At 42.1% G+C, this 18,920-nt stretch overlaps 4 protein-coding genes across 8 annotated transcripts; 3 read left to right on the plus strand and 1 right to left on the minus strand.

Moving 5' to 3' along the window:
- Positions 1-190: 190 nt before the first annotated feature.
- Positions 191-7,600, plus strand: LOC116196557 (alpha-L-fucosidase 2-like). The gene is made up of 13 exons (XM_031526340.1): positions 191-477; positions 600-745; positions 978-1,885; positions 2,243-2,375; positions 2,530-2,688; positions 2,814-3,038; positions 3,137-3,238; positions 3,383-3,518; positions 3,621-3,816; positions 3,906-4,863; positions 5,729-5,847; positions 6,683-6,757; positions 7,284-7,600. Exons 1-10 carry the CDS (start codon positions 318-320, stop codon positions 4,207-4,209), a joined length of 2,469 nt encoding a protein of 822 aa, XP_031382200.1. The 5' UTR covers positions 191-317; the 3' UTR covers positions 4,210-4,863; positions 5,729-5,847; positions 6,683-6,757; positions 7,284-7,600.
- LOC116196559 lies at positions 4,633-7,603 on the plus strand. Of its 4 annotated transcripts, none has more exons than XR_004154849.1 (4): positions 4,633-4,863; positions 5,729-5,847; positions 6,683-6,757; positions 7,284-7,603. XR_004154849.1 is itself a non-coding variant. In XM_031526344.1 (3 exons), the coding sequence occupies exons 1-3, from the start codon at positions 4,703-4,705 to the stop codon at positions 7,289-7,291; spliced, it is 288 nt and encodes a 95-aa protein (XP_031382204.1). In that variant the 5' UTR covers positions 4,638-4,702; the 3' UTR covers positions 7,292-7,603. The 4 variants fall into 4 exon arrangements, 2 of the variants coding, with proteins under 2 accessions (XP_031382204.1, XP_031382203.1); XR_004154848.1 differs by having other exon boundaries at positions 4,651-4,863; positions 5,729-5,889; XM_031526344.1 differs by lacking the exon at positions 6,683-6,757 and having other exon boundaries at positions 4,638-4,863.
- Positions 7,604-13,009: 5,406 nt separating this feature from the next.
- On the plus strand, positions 13,010-14,422 carry LOC116196558 (zinc finger protein 7-like). Its single transcript, XM_031526342.1, has one exon. The coding sequence runs from the start codon at positions 13,415-13,417 to the stop codon at positions 14,126-14,128; it is 714 nt and encodes a 237-aa protein (XP_031382202.1). The 5' UTR covers positions 13,010-13,414; the 3' UTR covers positions 14,129-14,422.
- Positions 14,423-15,122: 700 nt separating this feature from the next.
- Positions 15,123-18,817, minus strand: LOC116197991 (TIP41-like protein). 2 transcript variants are annotated; one of them, XM_031528282.1, is made up of 8 exons: positions 18,602-18,817; positions 17,593-17,778; positions 17,113-17,200; positions 16,774-16,887; positions 16,625-16,684; positions 16,484-16,525; positions 15,989-16,117; positions 15,123-15,429 (listed from the first exon to the last, which is right to left on the minus strand). In XM_031528282.1, exons 1-8 carry the CDS (start codon positions 18,739-18,741, stop codon positions 15,319-15,321), a joined length of 870 nt encoding a protein of 289 aa, XP_031384142.1. In that variant the 5' UTR covers positions 18,742-18,817; the 3' UTR covers positions 15,123-15,318. The 2 variants fall into 2 exon arrangements, with proteins under 2 accessions (XP_031384142.1, XP_031384141.1); XM_031528281.1 differs by having other exon boundaries at positions 16,774-16,890.
- Between the last annotated feature and the right edge of the window lie 103 nt (positions 18,818-18,920).

Genomic DNA, 18,920 nt, shown 5'->3' on the forward strand with positions numbered 1-18,920 from the left:
AATTGTTCTCTATTTATATTTTGCACGAGTTAGGAATTTGAAATATGAAATTCTGGCTGGTACTATAGCGGAAAAGTAAAAGTTGTAGGACTTCATTAGATAAAACGAACAGGAGAGGGGCAACACTGCAAAACAGATGATGTTTTAGGGGTAGATCTGACAATATCTCTAAGAAACAAATTAATTTTCCCGGGACTGTACGTGCCGACAGCGACCAGATGTCTCTCATTGAGCAACCGTTTCTCTTCTCTATCAATGCCCAGTCAACACTTCCTGCTGCTCTCTGTTAGAAGTTCAAACTCCCGTCTGTGACGTCCATGGAGGAGCGTGAGGACGGCTCCGCCCCTCCTTCTGAGCCGATGAAGGTCACGTTCGGTGGGCCCGCGAAGCAGTGGACAGATGCCGCACCCATCGGTAATGGACGGCTTGGAGCCATGGTGTGGGGCGGCGTTGCCACCGAACTCCTCCAGCTCAACGGTGAGCACACCTCTTTTCTTCGATTATATGGGAATGTTGAACAGATGATGCAATCAGTATGTTGCAGGTGAATGTTTACGGATTACCGAATATGAGAGCTTATTGATAGGATTTTGTGGCAGAGGACACTCTCTGGACTGGGATTCCGGGGGACTATACTGATCCTAATGCGCCGGAGGCTTTAGCAGAGGTCCGGAAGCTAGTTGACAATGGCGAATTTCCTGAAGCCACCGCAGCAGCAGCTAAGTTGACTGGAAAACTCTCCGAGGCAAGTTGCTTTCATCAGATTGACTGCAAATCATTGCTTTTTATCTCGTCATTGTCAGTGACTGTCTCTGCTTGTGTCATCGAGAAATTGCTTGTATGCATGTGTTTAGCTCAAATCATTCAAGTTCTGCTATTATTTCGGGGAAAGTTGTTCTTTTATCTATACTGTTGTTTAAGTCATTTTCCCTTTGGAGGCATTTATTTCTCCTATTGACTTTCTGATAGCTCTGTAGGTTTACCAGCTTCTTGGTGATCTCAAACTAGAATTCGATGATCTCCATCTTAAATATGATGAGGCAACATATAGCAGAGAACTGGACTTGGATACGGCAACAGTGAGGATAAAATATCATGTGGGTGATGTAGAATTTTCAAGGGAGTATTTCGCTTCTCACCCTGATCAAGTAATCGGGACAAAGATATCCACGAGCCAAGCGGGCTCTCTTTCATTTACGGTGTATTTTGATAGCAAGTTACACCATGATTCATATGTAAATGATGTGAATCAAATTATAATGGAGGGCAGCTGTCCTGGCCAGAGAGCCCCTCCAAAAGAGAACAAAGGTCATGCAGCGCCCGAGGGACTTAAATTTGTTGCGATCCTCGAATTACATATCAGTGAAAGGAATGGCATAATAGGCATTCTGGACGACAAAAAGTTGAAGGTTGAGGGTTGTGATTGGGCTGTCCTGCTTCTTGTAGCTTCATCTTCATTTGACGGGCCGTTCATGAAGCCTTCAGATTCTAGAAAGGATCCTTATGCAGCTTGTGGCAATGCATTGAAGTCGATATCAAACTTATCATACTCTCAGCTCTATGCTCGCCATTTGAGTGACTATCAAAATCTTTTCCAACGTGTTTCACTTCAGCTTTTAAAGGGCTCCACTAGTGATACCGTAACCATGAATTCTGAGAAAAAGAAGACCTCTTCTTCAACTAATGATCCGCTGTTCAAAGCTAGCAGAGGGAACGAAATATTCACCATAGATCGGATAAAATCTTTTCAGTATGATGAAGATCCTTCTTTGGTGGAGCTCTTGTTCCAATTTGGACGGTATTTGCTTATTTCTTGCTCAAGGCCAGGAACACAGGTGGCAAACCTGCAAGGGATATGGAACAAGGATACCGAGCCTAAATGGGAGTACGTTTAATTTTATTTTGTTCTGTTTTATGTTACGCCTTATGTATATCCCTTCCTTTGACATAATCTGTCTTGGCTTGGTGTGTGTAATTTGTTCGATGTCGTCAGTTGCTCGCTGTGATAAGTCGTCCCCCTGTGATATTTTCTGCTGGTGTTCCTTACAAGTTGGATATACTGTTGGGTGTTATACTATCTGAACACACTTTAGAGAACTAGATTTTATGCATTTTCGTAAAAATCAACATGTTAACTGCAGAATTGATTCAATCTCAGTATGTTGTTATTAATGAATATTTAACTTAGATTGTTGTTCCAAGACTATAATTGGATGATCACTTATTGACTCTTTTTGCCCAGCTCTGCTCCTCACTTGAACATCAATCTTGAGATGAATTATTGGCCTTCCCTTCCTTGCAATCTTGCCGAATGCCAGGAGCCTTTGTTCGACTTCATATCCTGCCTCTCCATAAATGGGTATAAAACTGCGGTGGTAAGAATCTCTGACAATGAGATTTCAACTTCCCTTTTCTACCAAAGCCTAGTTTTAAAGTTTTTAAGTAATTAGGACTTAAAAACATTCCTTTGCTGAATGCTGTGAATGAACCAACAGCAACTTTTCTTATTGAAATTACTGACTGTTACAGGTTAATTATCAAGCAAATGGTTGGGTTGTGCATCATAAAGCTGACATCTGGGCTAAATCATCGGCCCTTCAGGGTGATGTTCGATATGCCTTATGGCCAATGGGCGGTGCGTGGCTTTGTACTCATTTGTGGGAGTATTACAATTATACACTGGACAAGGTATACAAGTCTCACTTCTGACATTATGTTATCTTTCTGCATCCCCTCGTTAAAATTTGTTCTTGACCACGTTATGTACTCTTCAAATGTCTTATGGATACATTGTGGATTTTCTCCTTGACTAGGATTTCCTTAAAAATAAGGCGTATCCTTTGATGGAAGGGTGTGCAACGTTTCTGTTAAATTGGTTGATAGAAGGCCGAGGAGGATATCTTGAAACCAATCCGTCAACGTCTCCAGAAAATGCCTTTATTGCTCCAGATGGGAGGCCTGCTTGTGTGAGCTACTCAACAACGATGGACATGGCGATAATAAGAGAGGTCTTCTCTGCAGTTGCTGCTGCTGCTGAGGTGAAGCCCATTTGCTACAGCAGGAAGTATTCTTTTACAAACACACAGGGTCCTGTATATACGTTAATCATGAATATTAATAGGTACTTAACGAGCAGGTACTTGACATGAGTGACAGTGATCTTGTGCACCGAGTGCAAGCGGTTCAGAAAAAGCTCTATCCCACGAAGATTGCAAGTGATGGTTCTATCATGGAATGGGTAATGTTGTTAGTTAATGCATTCTTACTTCTTCACAGCCCAAGCACCAAAACCAAACCGCTCTGGAATATAATGTATAATATTTTATGTACACCAAAGCTCGCTACCTTGCTATCATAAGAGAGTAAATTTCGATAAAAACAGGCAGAGGAGTTTAAGGAGCAGGAGGTGCATCACCGTCACCTTTCACATCTATATGGCCTGTTTCCAGGACACACATTAACTCTCGAAGAAACACCGGAACTTTGTAGAGCTGCTGAGAAGACCCTTTTCAAACGAGGTTCGTGTTTATTAATGATAAGCTGGGTCTCCTTTGCTTTTAACATTACTCAAGTTATATAGTTTCTGAGGAGCTTCCACATACTAATCTGATCGAGTGCAGGAGTGGAGGGACCGGGGTGGTCGACAACGTGGAAAATCTTGCTGTGGGCCCGACTCCAGAATAGCGAAAATGCATATATGATGTTAAAGCATCTGTTCAGATTGGTGGATCCTGAGAATGAGGTTGCTTTCGAGGGAGGACTATACAGCAACTTGTTTGCCGCACACCCTCCGTTTCAGATCGATGCGAACTTCGGGTGAGCAATATTTCTACCTTCACCTCGTGGAAACATTTGTTCAGCTGCTACATTAGATCAATACATTTCCTTGCTCTCCTGGTCTTTAGTTTTACAGCAGCGGTGGCCGAAATGCTCGTGCAGAGCACCTGCAAAGACCTCTACCTGCTGCCTGGTCTTCCCCGGGACAAATGGGGCAGTGGTCGAGCTACGGGACTGAAGGCCCGTGGAGGCGTGACGATCAGCATCTTCTGGAAAGAAGGGGACCTCAGCGAAGTCCATGTTTCGTCAAAGGACGTGAATTCTCTCGAGAGGTTGCACTATCGAGGATATACGGCGGCTGTGAAGATCGGCCACGGGAGAGTCTACACATTTGATGGAAAACTGAAGCATTTGAACTCGTGCTCGCTTTGATAGGCTGATCTCCGTGATCGATAGTTCCAGCCAGATTAACTCATTGTTGCCGGAAAGCCTAGTGTTGGGATACGTACATGCTTCAGATAATGCCAATTTCGCCGCTCGATCCATTTTATCAAAATTTATAAAAGTTAAGATTACCTAAACATTGCATTTACATATCCGATCAAACTCATTGGCCTTAGCCATAGGATCGAATCCATGACCTCGTAGCTCTACCAACTCCATGTTCCCATCCAGTTATGGATTATATGCCCAGGGCTTACTTGAACAGCAGGCCTACATTGGGCCTGGGCTTCCGGACCATGATGAGGTCTCCCTACGGAGCGGCCCATGATGAGGTATCCCCATGGCCCGGCCCATAATCATGGCTAATGCATATTTCAACCTAAAACCCTCGCAGAACCCTCCTCGGCCATTTGCGTTGCGTTCGTCAGATTTCTCTCTCCTTCAGCTCTCGACGCCATCGACATTCCGACTCGGCGCTCAGATGGCTTGGCGCTGTGGATCGCTCTCTCGCTCTCTCATGTCGACCGCCAGGGCTTCCTCTTCGCCATTGCGCTCGTCACCGGGCCTCTCCCGCCCGGTCCGGTCGCCGCCTCTCTCTGTCCCGCGCGCGCAGTCCCGCCGGTTCTCTTTCGCATCCCCGAGGTTGTCTTCTACCCTTGACATCCTCATTCCTAGAGCTGGATCTTATTTGTTGGGCGGAATAGGAAATTCTTTTGAGGATGTGCTTAATTACCAGTTCCATAGATACTGAGCTGTGAATGATGAACACTGGATAACTAGAGAAGCTGGACTGGGATGGGTGTTGTTGGGGTTAATGTTCAGAATTGGTTCCTTTTTAGTCTTGTGCTTTACCGAAATTGTGCTTAGCGTATTGATTTCTATTTAATACTTGTATGAATTTAATTTTTCCTTATTCACTATGTCTTAGCAGGGAACATAAATAAACAGTGAATTCGAATGCGGTTTCGTCAATGCAGATAGATCAATATGCATCTAATTACTGTCCGATATAAAATTCTCGCCCGTGTTAAAATTACTCCCAGTAATTAGTCAGTCAGCTGAAAGTTTACTTCCACACTTAACTCTCTTTCAAACTGGGCGCCAGATGTTAATTAGCTAACTACTTTTGAGCTTGGTCAAGTGGCTGCGTTGACATTTTTTTTTTTTTTGGTGTGGGTTTATTGGGACAATTGCAGCTTCTTCATTCATCATAGATTACTTACATTTGCCGTAGTTGCACTTCTATTGATGTCTCACAGTATCCCAAATTAAATCGTATTGCCATTTGACGGCAACTCAAAATTGAATGCAGCATGTATATGCACATGGGTGTTAGATTGGCACGAACGCAGCTAAGATTAGTTGGAGCTTTCATTCATCTTCTATTAAATATTGAAGATTAAATGTTATTGGCCCATACTTGAGCATGGCAACTTTTAATGTTCTCAATCTCAGTATGAACTTAATTACATATTTCCTTGTGTTGACTGTTTGCTGTTACTTATAGAAGCATGGGCGAACTGGGTTGCACTCAATCGTTTCTTCCTCTGCATAGTGTGGTGTCTGCTCCGCGCCTCACATCGCACCTCACTGTAGCTGCCCGAGCTTGTTGTGAGCTGTCTCATGGTACCTTCCGACGAACTTGTCAGGATCGCTAGTATTTTCTTTGTGAGTCTCACTGTTTCTGAGACAGGTCATGCCAATTGTGAACTGAATTTCTTTTAGAATCTTGAGACACTGCTAGTGCAGAAAGGGCCACAACTTACCCTATTTTAATCCATTATAATATACTGTCAAAAAAATTTCTTTAATTATGACTTCCTCGTCACTTCATCTTCTGAGGCCACATTGTTTTGCTATTGTTAGCTCTGCAAGGACAATAATGAGCCATTAGAATATATTTGGACAGGAATGATATGCATTAACAGAACCGCTTTGGTACTACTCTTGCTATTTGTTATGGACTAAAAATTTTAGCCTGATTTGCTCTACTGGCCCATCGCGATCTTCCCAATTATGATAACAAATTTCTATCATCTTTATTCGTTGGGATATTGATAGATAGTATTAGAGATAATAGAAGTTTGTTATCATAATCGGGAAGAGCATGATGTACCCCGGTAGAGCAAATCGAGCCAATATTTTTAGTCTGTAACACTGTATAACAGATGACTAGTTTAACCAGATTGGATTAATGAAACATTTCTTGCTTGGACATCTCAGAGACAATGATTAACAAATACAAGTGGGAACTTTGTATAGAATTTCAGTTATATATAAATGTGCAGAAGAAGCTGCTGGAATGTTTTAATTTTGCATTTGTGACTAAGTTAATAGAAGTATGTAAGATCTTAGCTAAATATTACTAAGGGTGCTTATAGTCAATTACTTTGTTGGAAAAAGTTGTGTTTTTTATAATAAGTTTTGGTTAATAAGAAGGAATTGGGATTGGGATTGGTAGGAAAAAATGGAAAAGATGGGTGATGCGCAAGGACGTTCAATCATCCAAAGGCACGATAATGATGCTGCATTATAGGTTGTTCTTGTCTTTCTATTATGTTCTCTTTCTCTTTTAATACCGTTAAATTGTTCAACGTATCTGAACTTATCCATCAATTTCTGTTTTGTTGGTGAAACGATATGTGGAGTAACAGATTCATTTTTGCTTACCTTTGAAAGATACCACATCATTTTGTGTTTCACTTATTAGTTATTATATCTCTCTGCTTACAAATGGGAAGCCAGAGATGGATGTAATATGTACTGTTACTGCCTTTTCTCCTAGTTCCATTGTACTAAGTTTTCTAATGGTGGCTTATGAGTCGTTAAAACAACTGTATTTTGGGCCTCGTGATAGTAGAAATACCACCTTGCTGAATAGTTTTATTATAGGACTCTGAACCTGTAAATTATGAATTATATCTGTAGATTGGGCACATTAAAAGATGCGGCACACATGAACAATAGTCGAGCATTAAGCACTGATATATGTTTTACTTTGACTGGTAATGCATCTCAGCGATTCCTGTTGAGCTGATTTTTCACTCGTTGCTTTGGTATAGGTACTTGACAGGCTGTTTGGTTGGCACGATCAAGGTGCAAAACTTGTATTGGTGAAGTTGTGGAGAGGCATGCTGTGGGGGGGGACTTCTGGTTCTATACCGGAGAGTTGAAATAAGTATCTCTAGTGCTAGTTCTGAAGACTGCTTTTTCATAGTTGAACCTCCATCGTGTTCTCGTTATCGTAGATGGGATTGAGATGGTTTAGAGAGTACATGCCATTGCTGAGACTTGATCACCTACTTTAGTATCCTCTGGTGTCAATTTTAAACCATTGAGGAACATCTGTCTATTTAATTCAAACCGAAAGTTGCCCTTCTAACTGTTGCTTGCTATTGTATGAGCGTGTCATCAGCTCTAGAATCGCTGCCGACTGAATTTTGAGTCCGGACTCAAAAAGTTAGAAGGAAGAATGGATATACAATACAAGATTTCCATCTTCTCCGTGCCGAAACTGAGATGATATCCTGGACTGAGCTAGGCTGACTGCGGGGCGGAAAAGCTCATGGAAGCATTGTGGGCCTCATAGCTTGTTTGTGCGTAATCACCCGTATGCAAACAATCCCTTAGTGCTCCATCTCTACCCAGTATGCATGCACAAAACTGAGTGGTGCGGTGCCTGTTTGGATTCTTTCGGCGCGGTGTTTGGATTGAAGCCATAAAGCTGGATTGTTATTGCCGTTGGGAGGAGGGGGGAGCACATGTTGATTGTTAGATGGGTGTTGGGTGGGTGTGATCTGGGTGGGCATTGCAATTAATTGGGGGACTGCAAAAGTGCACGAGGGTTGCTTCTCTGAATTGAGTCCAATGCTGTCCCACCCACCTCTTTCCCCAGTTTTTCTACACTTAAATTTAATTGTCCTTCCCAGTTCCCACGAACTGTGAAGGCTCCACCAGAGCTTCGGTGTTCCTTCTTGACTCAGACTCGACATATATAGTTGGTACTTTACACACACATATATACATTGTGTGTGTGCATTATATGCGGGGGTGGCCCTGGCCACCAGTCAAAATATTGAGATGAGCCGCGTACCTAACTGGGGTCTTGTCTTGTCTTTGCCCTCATTTGCTTCTTGTCGTTTGTTTCTCATTTTTGCCGGTTTTGTCCATTCCCATGTCCGCCGTTTCCACCTTACCCAGTTCAATTTGTCATTTACCCTAAAACAACATCAGTGGTCGAGTAGCAACACACACCACCCCATTCACATATCCGAAAGTGACCCCTCCGCCATTAAACGAGTGTCTCCGGCTAGCTGTTGCGTTGCGTGATCCTCCGCGTCGAACGTCTTTTGATCGGTTTCGGTTTCAGTCTTATTACTGAACCTGTTTACAGTGCAATTCTGATATTTACCATATTTATGGTGATTCTCTGTGTGTAAAGATCCAGTGTAGTGTTATCACAGCCTCCCCAAGTCCAAGTTGGTACGGATGCTGATTGCTCTACTCTTTGTTTCAAAGCTCTCAGCCGCAACCCAATCCTCTCCGGGCATTATCATACTCATCTCATGATGATGTCTTCCATACTTTTTCCATTTAGGCTTCTCTCTCTCTCTCTCTCTGTGTACTGTTGTTGACTTTGTAACCAACTAACCGCGGGATATCAGATATAATGTAAGTGATTGAGTGCACCAACGACGCCCAATATCAGATATAATCTAGGATCCTTCCCTATAAGTTCCTTCCAAACCTTATTGTATCTTGAAAGGGAAAGGTTCGATGTTTTTTGCTTACTTCAGATTCCAAACATGACCAGCATATGAAATAGGCTTTTGACCTCTCGAGCATTGGAGGGTCGGGCTGGGACCACTCCCTCTTCTTACTATTGTAAACTTCTGCAGAATTCTCAGTACAACCTTTATATCTCATCGTCTCATCATGAATCTCGACAGACTTTCTTCTGTTTGTAGTCCAGTTTTCTTCGACTTTAGATACTCCTCCGGACTTCCACACTTTCAAAAATCCTCGTCTTGCTCCTGGCTGATGGGGCCCCAAGCTATACGCAAGTTGCTGGGGGTCCAATACTAGCGGAGGTACCGCTGAGGTTGCTATCGAGAATTTTGGGGATCGAGATTTCGCTGTCATGAAAGTAACATCGGATTGAGGAAGAAGAGGAGGAAGAAGATTATGAGTTTTCCATATCAATAGCATTTCCCCCACTATGTTGATTACTATTGGATGAGAACTTGATTCTGCACTGGGCAAAGAAAGAATGACACAAAAAAAGGAAAATTGTCCACTCAGTTGCTTTGCATTTTCTTCAATATAGTGGTCCATATAATATCATCCACTCACTTGCAGCTATTTACCTACTTAATTTAGGTGTGTGTATATGTATGTATGTATGTATGTATGTATGTCTACGTGTATGCATGAGATTCCACAAAGAAATCTTTGGGTCCATTGAAGATTTTGCTGACTCTAATATGCATAAATGAACCATTTGCCTCTTACTCCCACTATGATTCAATCAGATGGACATTTCTTAAAGGAGCTTAGCTAGTCAAACTCGAAACCCATGTTTCCATGGATCGATCCTTCCATCACTGGGTTGTGAAAGAGCAGACGAACCTTTGGATGGGTTGCTATTTGCTTGCCCCGACTAGTGATTAGGTAGATCATGAGCACGACAGGCCAGGAAATAGTCCGACTATATCCGACACGATCATATTGGGTCACTTGATTTAGAGCGGGCTCTGGTGACACGTCCTTTGATAAGACTGAGCCGGTATCATTGGATCATCGAAGAATATCCAACTCATGACACCGACAAGTTCGGTCCAGTAGCATAAGCCATCTCTTTGTAACATGAGGCAGGCTATGAGGCACTTGGGCACTGACATAGGGTTTGATTTGAACCTGGAAGCTGTCCCGGCAGACTGCTTCGGCTATCTCATGCACGAGAATCATTGGATTGGAAGGGATACCAATACACAAATGAAGTCTACCATATACCATAATCGTCTCTACCGTACACCATTGTCCTCACCTTAAGTTCTTGACTTGCCGAACTTGACAATATTCAAATTCATTATGAGCGGAAAAGAACCTGGTGATTCCATCTTCGACCCCAATGGAAAAGCCACGTTAGACGCAGATTATCAGCCATGGCATGGCAACCCTATATACATTAACCGAACAAGATTTACAGAGAACAAGTAACGTTCATTTTTTAAGTGACTGCGGAAGCTTTCTGTGCCGAAGATAAGAGTGTCGGCCAGATAAAACGGAAAAGGAACCACCTCAAGGTGGCATGTTAGACAAAGGAGGACATATTTGATTGGGTACCTTTTACTCCCAACAAATGGAGATTTCAAATTTTGAGGGGGGGTGGCAATGGAAGTGCAATAACAAGTACTCCTTTGGTGGGGAACTGAGCTGCTTTGTCTTCTCCAAAAAAAAAAAAATGAATAAATAAATAAAGGAAAGAAATGAAGGAATTTCCTATAGTACCCCCCAAAGAAAAAAAGAAAGAAAAAAGGAAATAGGAATATTATTATAATTTCAAGTGGCTCCATAATTTAGTGGAACTCCTGCTGTGTACATAACTTTGCCCACTACAAGATATGCTTTGAAAAAGAGAACAGAAAGTGATAACTACTAGACAGATAAATCACTAGACTATATATATTAAGATCAAACGTAGTACAGCGAACGAACCACATCAATTATATGTTATTGATAATAAAAGAATTTAGTGGAACTTCTTTTGCGGTCCGAATAGGTTCCACATATGCTTTCGACTGACGGAATTGATCGAAACTTAAAATCTGGCAAGTAATATCTCCAGCTAGGAAAGAATTGGGCCAACATGAAGAAAAGAAACCCACATAGATACTCTTGTTCCTAAAGAAAGAACCAAAACACCCAAGAAAATAATAAATTATTAATATCTGGTAAAGATACCACATCCCCATATCTCATTTCCCACTCTTTATCAGCATTATTGGCAATTCCATGGCCCCCACGCCAACATTATTATATCAAACAGCATTTTTTTCTTTTCTGACACCTGAAACTTAAGACTGCCACCACTCACTTCCAAGACCTGCATCCAGCCTCTTTTGAGTTTATCAATCACTCTCTCTCATCTTTAAACTGTATCTATGTCTATACGTCTATACCTATATATAATAATATAATGGTGGGCCCCCACCGTCCCCCTCAATCCTTTTGCATTATTTTCTGCTGTGTGCCCGACCCGGCGTGTAGCGCACCGACCCAGTCCGACCGTACATTGCACGTCCCGACCTGACCAGCACGACCTGAACCGACCGTGCTAGAATGACCAGAGGCGTCGGCCTCCCCTTCTCTCCCTGCCTGTTCGATTCTTCCCCCCTCCTAACTGGCAACATCTACTCTGTCGACAACTGCCATCTCTCGTGCGATGGAATACCCGCCCTCTCCTCAAAGGATTAGACTCCTACCACAATTGACCACACCAGCCACCTGCACAACCGATCTTTTGTGGATGAACTTCTTTTTTTTTTTTTAATGTTGGTTTATACAGGTTTCGACCCCTAACTATATTCGCTGGTTTGAACTGATCAAGAAATCTTGATATTTTGATTCGATAATCTAGCTAGTATTAATTAGTTAGGCTGCTACTGGTTTGAATCAATCAAAAGAACATCGTTGAATTGATTTTAATGTGTAGGGATTGAACTGTTTGGAATTCGATTGCTTGATTATACTAGAAGTATGATCTGTAGAGAGTTTATGAGCTGGGTATCGATCCAAAACTCCTTTTGGCTCTGCTTGCCTGTGAAGCAGTCTTTATACGGATTGCGCTATATCCTGCTTCTCGATTTTTACTGGAGTCCATATGGAGTTAATCGCAATAAGTTGAGAACGAATTACAACAATTGAAATGATCTCTGTAATTGTATCTATCATTACTTGATGTGCTTCAATCACTTTTATTTTCCTTTGTTGATCTAAGTGGATCTGCTGTTTTTCTGAGCTTTGTAGTGTATCCTCGTGAACAATTTTCCTCTTGCATCCTTTTTTTTGTTATCAATGGATATTCATCGACCTTCGAGGAAGTATAAAAAAAAAAAAAGAGAGAGAGAAATTGCTTTCTTCCAACAGTTCTATGGATAAACATCAAGCAACCAGTCCCACGTCTAGAACAACATAGGAGTACTCAGTTTTCAACATTCACAGTCACTGATTGGAGCTCGTTCCCAATGAACAAAGAGAACCACATACGAAGTCACTTAATAGTGGAAAATGCGATTACCAGAACAAGCGAAAGGAATTTCTAGCGAGTCATTAACTTCTCATCTCACGGAAAACCGCCCCGGACGACATCTAATATCATCCATCAAGTCATAAAGGGCTGGTATAGTACGATTCCTAGCGCTCGGCTTGCATGTAAAACCCATATTGGCCAAGGGACCCATCAACCCACTACCTCCCGGCTGGTTTCTTCCAAGTATTTAGACAAAAAAGAAGCTCAGGGATAGGATTCAGCTATATTTAGCCTTACGATATGGATCTAGAGGGGACAAGCCATCAGGCAAGGACGTTCAAACATGAATGTAAATCTGAGGTTTCCAAAACTACGGCTCCTGTCATCATCATCATCATCTTATTGACCTTGTTGACTTACCCTCCTTCGTTCCATTGTGAGTTTGAAATAGTAGGATAACTCACTAAAGTTACCACGAGCTTCTTGAGCAGACAAGAGAAAAAGTTGCGGAAAGAAAGATTTGGGAGGAAGAGAGAAAAAGCGGCTACTGAGAATCCTAAGCTCAGACAAAAAACAACAACAGTGAACATCCTGACGCAGAATTTTTTGCCCTCTCGCGAATCCGAAGCATTATCGACATCAACCCGGATGGTCCACTAGCTTAGAACTAACAAAGGTGAATATATATATATATATATATATATATTTGTAAGGAAATATAAAGAGAAATAGTAGAAAGGAAAAAAGGATTTCTTTTTCATAACTGTTGTGTACCTGTTCACTGCACACACCCTCCATTTATGCTTCCTCTGCCTCCCTTTGATCAAAGTGCTTCCTTTTTAAGAGTCAGCACACCACCATCTTCCAGAGGCTCCCCTCCTCCTCCTATCTGTTCACAGCAAAACCGCTTTTACTACTTTTTCTCTGACCAGATTCCTGGAGATGATCATCGAAAGAGAAGACGTCGAGATCGACCCGCGAGAAGGGATTGACATAAACACCGATATCGATGACAACAGAAGTAGCAATAACAGTAACTGCAGCAGTCATGCCACCGGAACAGACGACAGGAATCGAGAAGAGTGGCTGAATCTGAGCCTGGGAGGGACAAACTCACCTTCAACTGCAGGGGACCCGGAACTGCAGTCAAGACTGCCCGGGTCAGGAAAGGTCTTCTCGTGCAACTTTTGCATGAGGAAGTTCTACAGCTCGCAGGCTCTGGGAGGACACCAAAACGCACACAAGCGGGAGAGAGGGGCTGCCAGGAGGTACCAGACCTCTCAAAGGATGATGTCAATAATGGGTTTGAGCCCAGGCATCCGTTCACTGGGCATTCACCCTCACTCACTCGTTCACAAGCCTGGCAGGGATGGAGCTACCACTGGAATGGTCGCACGGTTTAATGAGGCCAATCCGTCGTTCGGGATGCCTTGGACTCCTTTTATGATCGAGGATGCATTGGATTTAATGTGGCCTGGGAGTTTCCGTTTGGATCCACCACAGCTTCAACAGCAACAGCAACAGCAACAACAGCAGCCACAGCAACAGCAACAGCAACAGCAGCCACAGCAGTTACCGCCGCCGCCGCAGCAGCAGCAGCCGCCGTCGCCCCCTAAATCCCAGCCACTGAAACTCGACTTGAACCTAAGTCTTTGAGCTGACAGAACATCCTTAATCCATTTTCAACTTTTGATGGAAAACTTAATTTCCTTCTCTTTTCTCCGAATAGTTTTTTCCTCGATCATGTTAGCGAAGACTCCAACAGCAGGCTAGCAAAGCAACTGCCACGGAAGAGTTGCGGATTCAGGGAAAAGGCTCTGTAGAATAAAAAACCAGAGATGCTGAACCATCTTGTACTGTGTATTTATGCAAGATATATGCTGTAGAAGAAGAAATGTATGGACATAACCCACTTACCATTCAGTTGAGATCCTTCAGAGTCTTGAGTCAGTTCTCTGATTCAGTTTCCCTGCAGCTAATTTGATCTCAAGCACAGATAAGCAATACAAATATCAAGAATAATAATAACACAGAGCACAGCATCAAGAGATGAACATCTCTACAGATTGGCACTATCCTTTTCAGTTGAAATTCTAGCAAGAAGTTTCTTGAACTTAACCTTGGAGATCTAAAAGGCCACAAAGTATTGCAAACCCAACCAGATATTCGAGCCTTGTGCAGGATTCAGATATATGGCTCGGGCGTAGATTGACTGTGAAAATTCAAAAGGGCATGAACATCGCCCAAGAGGGTTTTGCTGATTGGTAGATCATCTATAGCTTAACTAGATACAGCAAAGCTCTTTTAAGTGACGTCGAGATCTTCAACTTCAATATTCTCACAGAGTAACATTGAGATCTGCATTTTTCGATCTCAGTTTGTCCGTTCACTTCAAATACAAGAGCAGCCTGGAGAGGAAGCAAGTCCTTCACTTCCCATTCAACTATAGAATATCATCTAAAGCCCATTAATATTTTTCAAAAATCCCCCCCCCCCCCCCCCCCCCCCCCCCCCCCCTTTCGCCTGTCATTAGGTCTCCAATGGGATAAGATTTCGGTTCCCAATCTAGAGAGTAGATTAAATCCTATGTACTCGAGCAACGGCGACAGGATAAAATAGCAGAAGAAATCAACACATTTCAGGGGACAACTTTGTGTCTAACATCACGCCAAGAACTGTTCATTTCTCTATAAAGTAAAGCCAACAAGACAGCGAGAAAACTATCAAAGAGCTATAAGATAATATATGAGTATTTGTCAATAAGCCCTCCTTAGAGAAGATCATAAAATTTTGTGCAATTACAATATACAAATATTCTCCATCAGCTTGAAGACAATTTTGCCGCCCTACGGGTGACCAGGCAAGACGAGCTTTTGGGTCTTACGCATGACAACAGGGAGTCTCTGGCCAACAATGCTCGGATCATTATAGGAGGCAGCATCAGAAGGATATCCTTTCTGTAAACATTCAATTACCCAATCAATTAGCCAATTCAATGCAGTAAGAATCAAATTCAAGTAATAATTGCAAAAGAGAAAAAGAAAAAATTCCAATTGGCCACCTTTATTATTTTGATCAGAAAAAGAGGATCAATGGGGTTTGTTATTATCCACATATATCTAGAAAAAGACCACTTGCACTGTAGACTAAAGCAAAGGCCATTATAATGGCCAGCATAGTAGAAGACGATTGACACCACATTCCCAATAAGTACAAATGAGAAACAGGACAGGCATTGTAGAACAATTGGACAGCTGCAACAGCAAAATATACCAGTATCAATATTACAAAAACTGGAATTTACAATGTTTTCTTGGAAAAGGCTCATGGACTGTTTGGAATTATATGAGGCAAGGGTTCCGTTAGGATCTGCCCTCAAGTTTGCAGAAATACATATCGCACATAGTAAAAGCTATTCCGACACCCCCACCAGCACAATCATTTCCCTTCACCCTAACATAATTAAACCCATCCAAAGACTTTGCATTAATATGAATGAACATAAAAGGGACTTACAGAAGATAAAGCGTCGAAGCTTCCTTCTCTCCAGCAGGTTTCCCGGAGGATGATGGGGCTCTCATTATCCCGGAAAACACAATGAATGCGAGTATCCCTTAATCTCATTAAGACACCATCCACTCTAAGCTGTAAGTACACCAGGTGAGTGATAGAATACTACTCTAGGTAAAGTGAGTACTAAGAAAAATCATGTAAGAAAAGAAATCCCACTGTGATGTCCCATTAAGACTGTAATATGACAGGTCCAAATAGATGATCTAAGGAATACATAGCCTTCTTGACAAAAAGAACATGTTTGCCAAATGATTAGAGGAACTGATGCTGTAGCCGACTGCAATTTTTTTTTTTTTTAAGTTCTCAGTTAAAATAACTACAAGCACTACTAAGGTGACAAAATCATTTTTGTGTGAAGCAAAAAGATTATAAGAAGTTGTTAAAATTATGTCTGATGCAAAATATACATCAGATTCTGTTAGATGCCGACAAACTCACCCAGAATCGTAGGAGAAGAAACCAGCAACTTGGCATGACCCTCTAGGGAAATGAAAGGAATAAGGTTAGTCCTCTAACATGGAGGTAAAGTCCACACCAGATTGAGTGCCAAAAGGAAAAGGAGAGGGGCAAAAGAATTACCACTTTAACAGTTAAAAGGGACACTCCATTATCAGCAAGCTCGTCTTCATACAATATAACCTGAAGCAAATCATTAAAGAGAGAAATTAGAGTAAACTCAAGAATTCATTATGATAAAGCTCACAAAATGTGAACATCAGGATACCCACCTCATCATAGAAGAGTATTGGCTCTTTTACAGTCAAAGCAACCAGATCAATTTCCTCCTTGCAATCCTCCCAGTGTAGGCTGTCTGTTTCCTTAGGAACTCCCCCTATTTCAGGCTGCTGACAAAGGAGAATAGAAGTACAAGGTAATGATCAAAAAGGGAAGATAAAAACTATTGACTAGATTAAAGGCCAACTAGGAACTAGATATCTACTGGGTATTTACCCCGAGAATATGAACATATAGACAGATTCTACCATTTGACAGATAAGAATAGAATTATAATGCGCCCACTTTTGAGAAAAAAGTGTAGTTAGGTTTAAGAGCATGAGGGGGCACACCTCTGGATGGGTCTCAATAGTTCCGCTTCCACAGTAAGGAGTTGTGAATGTGTAGTCATAGTCAAGTATCACCTGTTGGAAAGGTTTGCTGCAGGGATGAAATATTAGTATGAATGGGAACCGAAAGTAGTATTACCTATTAAAACATGATGTTCACACTCACTGCTCAACAGTTTAACTGCTTAAAATAAATAAATAAATAAATAAACCTACTGCATGAAAGCCATCTTTGTGAAAATTCAAAGTTCCTAGGTTTGAGGCCATAGGTTATTAGTGTGTATTAGACCTGGGAAACCGGAATCAGCTTCCGCTGGTAAAAGATCAACCTCTCTTTGCATCAAGATATTTTGGTAGCAGACTCATCTAAACGAACTAGTAAAAATTTTATCGAGAGATCTCTGAATTTCACCCCAGCTCATACCTGTCAAAAGAAAATAAAGCTCTGAAGGCAAGCAAATGAATGGAGAGATCAACTTTTACCTTCTAAATTTCCATTTTGCTGCTGCAGGAACTTCAACTGGAGGTAAAGCTTCCTTTTTCCACCCGGATAGAGCATCAAATGCATTGAAGTGAATAACGGTACCAGTACTCAAGTGTTTGAGAATTAGTGAGCTGTTGCCAAATATCATCTCGGGCATATGTGATGTTCCAAGTTTTTGTTCCCACCTGCATACATTCATCACTTGCTTACAGATGCCATTATGCACAAATCTGCTAATAAGAAGCCTTTTAGGAAGTGGATCTCCATGGGCATAACATGATCAAGTAAATAAGACATGGAGACAACGCCATTAAAGCCAAAGGCAAAACAAGATAAGAGTTCTGCGATTCATATCGACAACAGCTGCATATACAAGTGGGAAGATTTCTTCTAACTTTAGAATAAATGTCAAATGGGAAAATTCAATGTCAATATATAATCACTTCCATTGGAAGGCAGTCTGCAATTGCCCTAAAAAGCCCAAAGAGAGAAGGATTCTAGGAAATTTCAATAGAAGTCATCCCGAAAAGGCGGAGGCTAACCACTGACAGAACCAAATTGTACATCGACCTCCGCAATCGCTCTCAGACAGGGTTCATAACTAAAACCCTAATCTGCCATTGCACTAATTTAATAGAAGAAATCATCAGAAAATGCCAACGCCATGGCTAGCAGCTATCCAATTCCAACAAAGCAGGGGCACTAGCTTGCAGTACCTTGAAGCCAGATTGATCTTTCGGATTTTCCTAAATTTTCCAGCTCTCAAACTACACATCCCACTTTTCAGTTTCATGCTGGTCAAATTTAAAACAGAACGACTCTTCTCTAGGCTCAACAACAGGGGAGGGGAACCAGCTTCCGAGAGCTTTCAGCTTTCTGTAAGATCAATTTTTTATTTCCGAGAAAGCTCAACAAACGACAAGCAGTACGCAATCTCAGGGAGCACGAGCTAACGAATTTCAACAGCTGTTCAAAGTTCATGCACGAGAGAGAGAGGGGGAAGTGTACTCGAGGAGAGAAGAGGAGTTGAGGATGGAACGCTTGCGAGATTCAATCTCCCATTCGTTAATGCGGAGTCCACATCGGCCGTCCTCCAGCGGCTGAGCTCCGGCGGCCTTCAGGTTGTTCTCGTCTACCACGATCTCCATCGTCCCCGACTCTGTAGCAGGTCCTCCCACTCCGTCCCGCTCTTCAGATCGTCGCTTCCTGCTCTGCTCTGTTCGGTTCTGTCCGACTAAACGAGGCCGATGGGCCTCCGGGCATAACTAGGCCATGCCTTTATGGGCCTCTAAGCTCGGCCCAACTTTAAATCAAAACGGTTTCCCTG

The sequence above is a fragment of the Punica granatum genome, chromosome 2, assembly GCF_007655135.1.
Source record: "Punica granatum isolate Tunisia-2019 chromosome 2, ASM765513v2, whole genome shotgun sequence".
Taxonomy (NCBI): Eukaryota; Viridiplantae; Streptophyta; class Magnoliopsida; order Myrtales; family Lythraceae; genus Punica; species Punica granatum.

Excerpts from the sequence above, each read along its gene's own strand:
- LOC116197991 (XM_031528281.1), bottom strand. The coding sequence starts at position 18,741 with ATGGAGATCGTGGTAGACGAGAACAACCTGAAGGCCGCCGGAGCTCAG. Across the intron at positions 17,201-17,592 it reads GCAAAATGGAAATTTAGAAG|CAAACCTTTCCAACAGGTGA; the intron begins GTAAAAGTTGAT and ends TCATCCCTGCAG. Across the intron at positions 16,118-16,483 it reads TTCTTCTCCTACGATTCTGG|CTTAGAGTGGATGGTGTCTT; the intron begins GTGAGTTTGTCG and ends GTGTACTTACAG.
- LOC116196558 (XM_031526342.1), top strand. The coding sequence starts at position 13,415 with ATGATCATCGAAAGAGAAGACGTCGAGATCGACCCGCGAGAAGGGATT.
- LOC116196557 (XM_031526340.1), top strand. The coding sequence starts at position 318 with ATGGAGGAGCGTGAGGACGGCTCCGCCCCTCCTTCTGAGCCGATGAAG. Across the intron at positions 478-599 it reads CGAACTCCTCCAGCTCAACG|AGGACACTCTCTGGACTGGG; the intron begins GTGAGCACACCT and ends ATTTTGTGGCAG. Across the intron at positions 2,689-2,813 it reads ACAATTATACACTGGACAAG|GATTTCCTTAAAAATAAGGC; the intron begins GTATACAAGTCT and ends CTCCTTGACTAG.
- LOC116196559 (XM_031526343.1), top strand. The coding sequence starts at position 4,703 with ATGGCTTGGCGCTGTGGATCGCTCTCTCGCTCTCTCATGTCGACCGCC. Across the intron at positions 4,864-5,728 it reads TTCTCTTTCGCATCCCCGAG|AAGCATGGGCGAACTGGGTT; the intron begins GTTGTCTTCTAC and ends TGTTACTTATAG.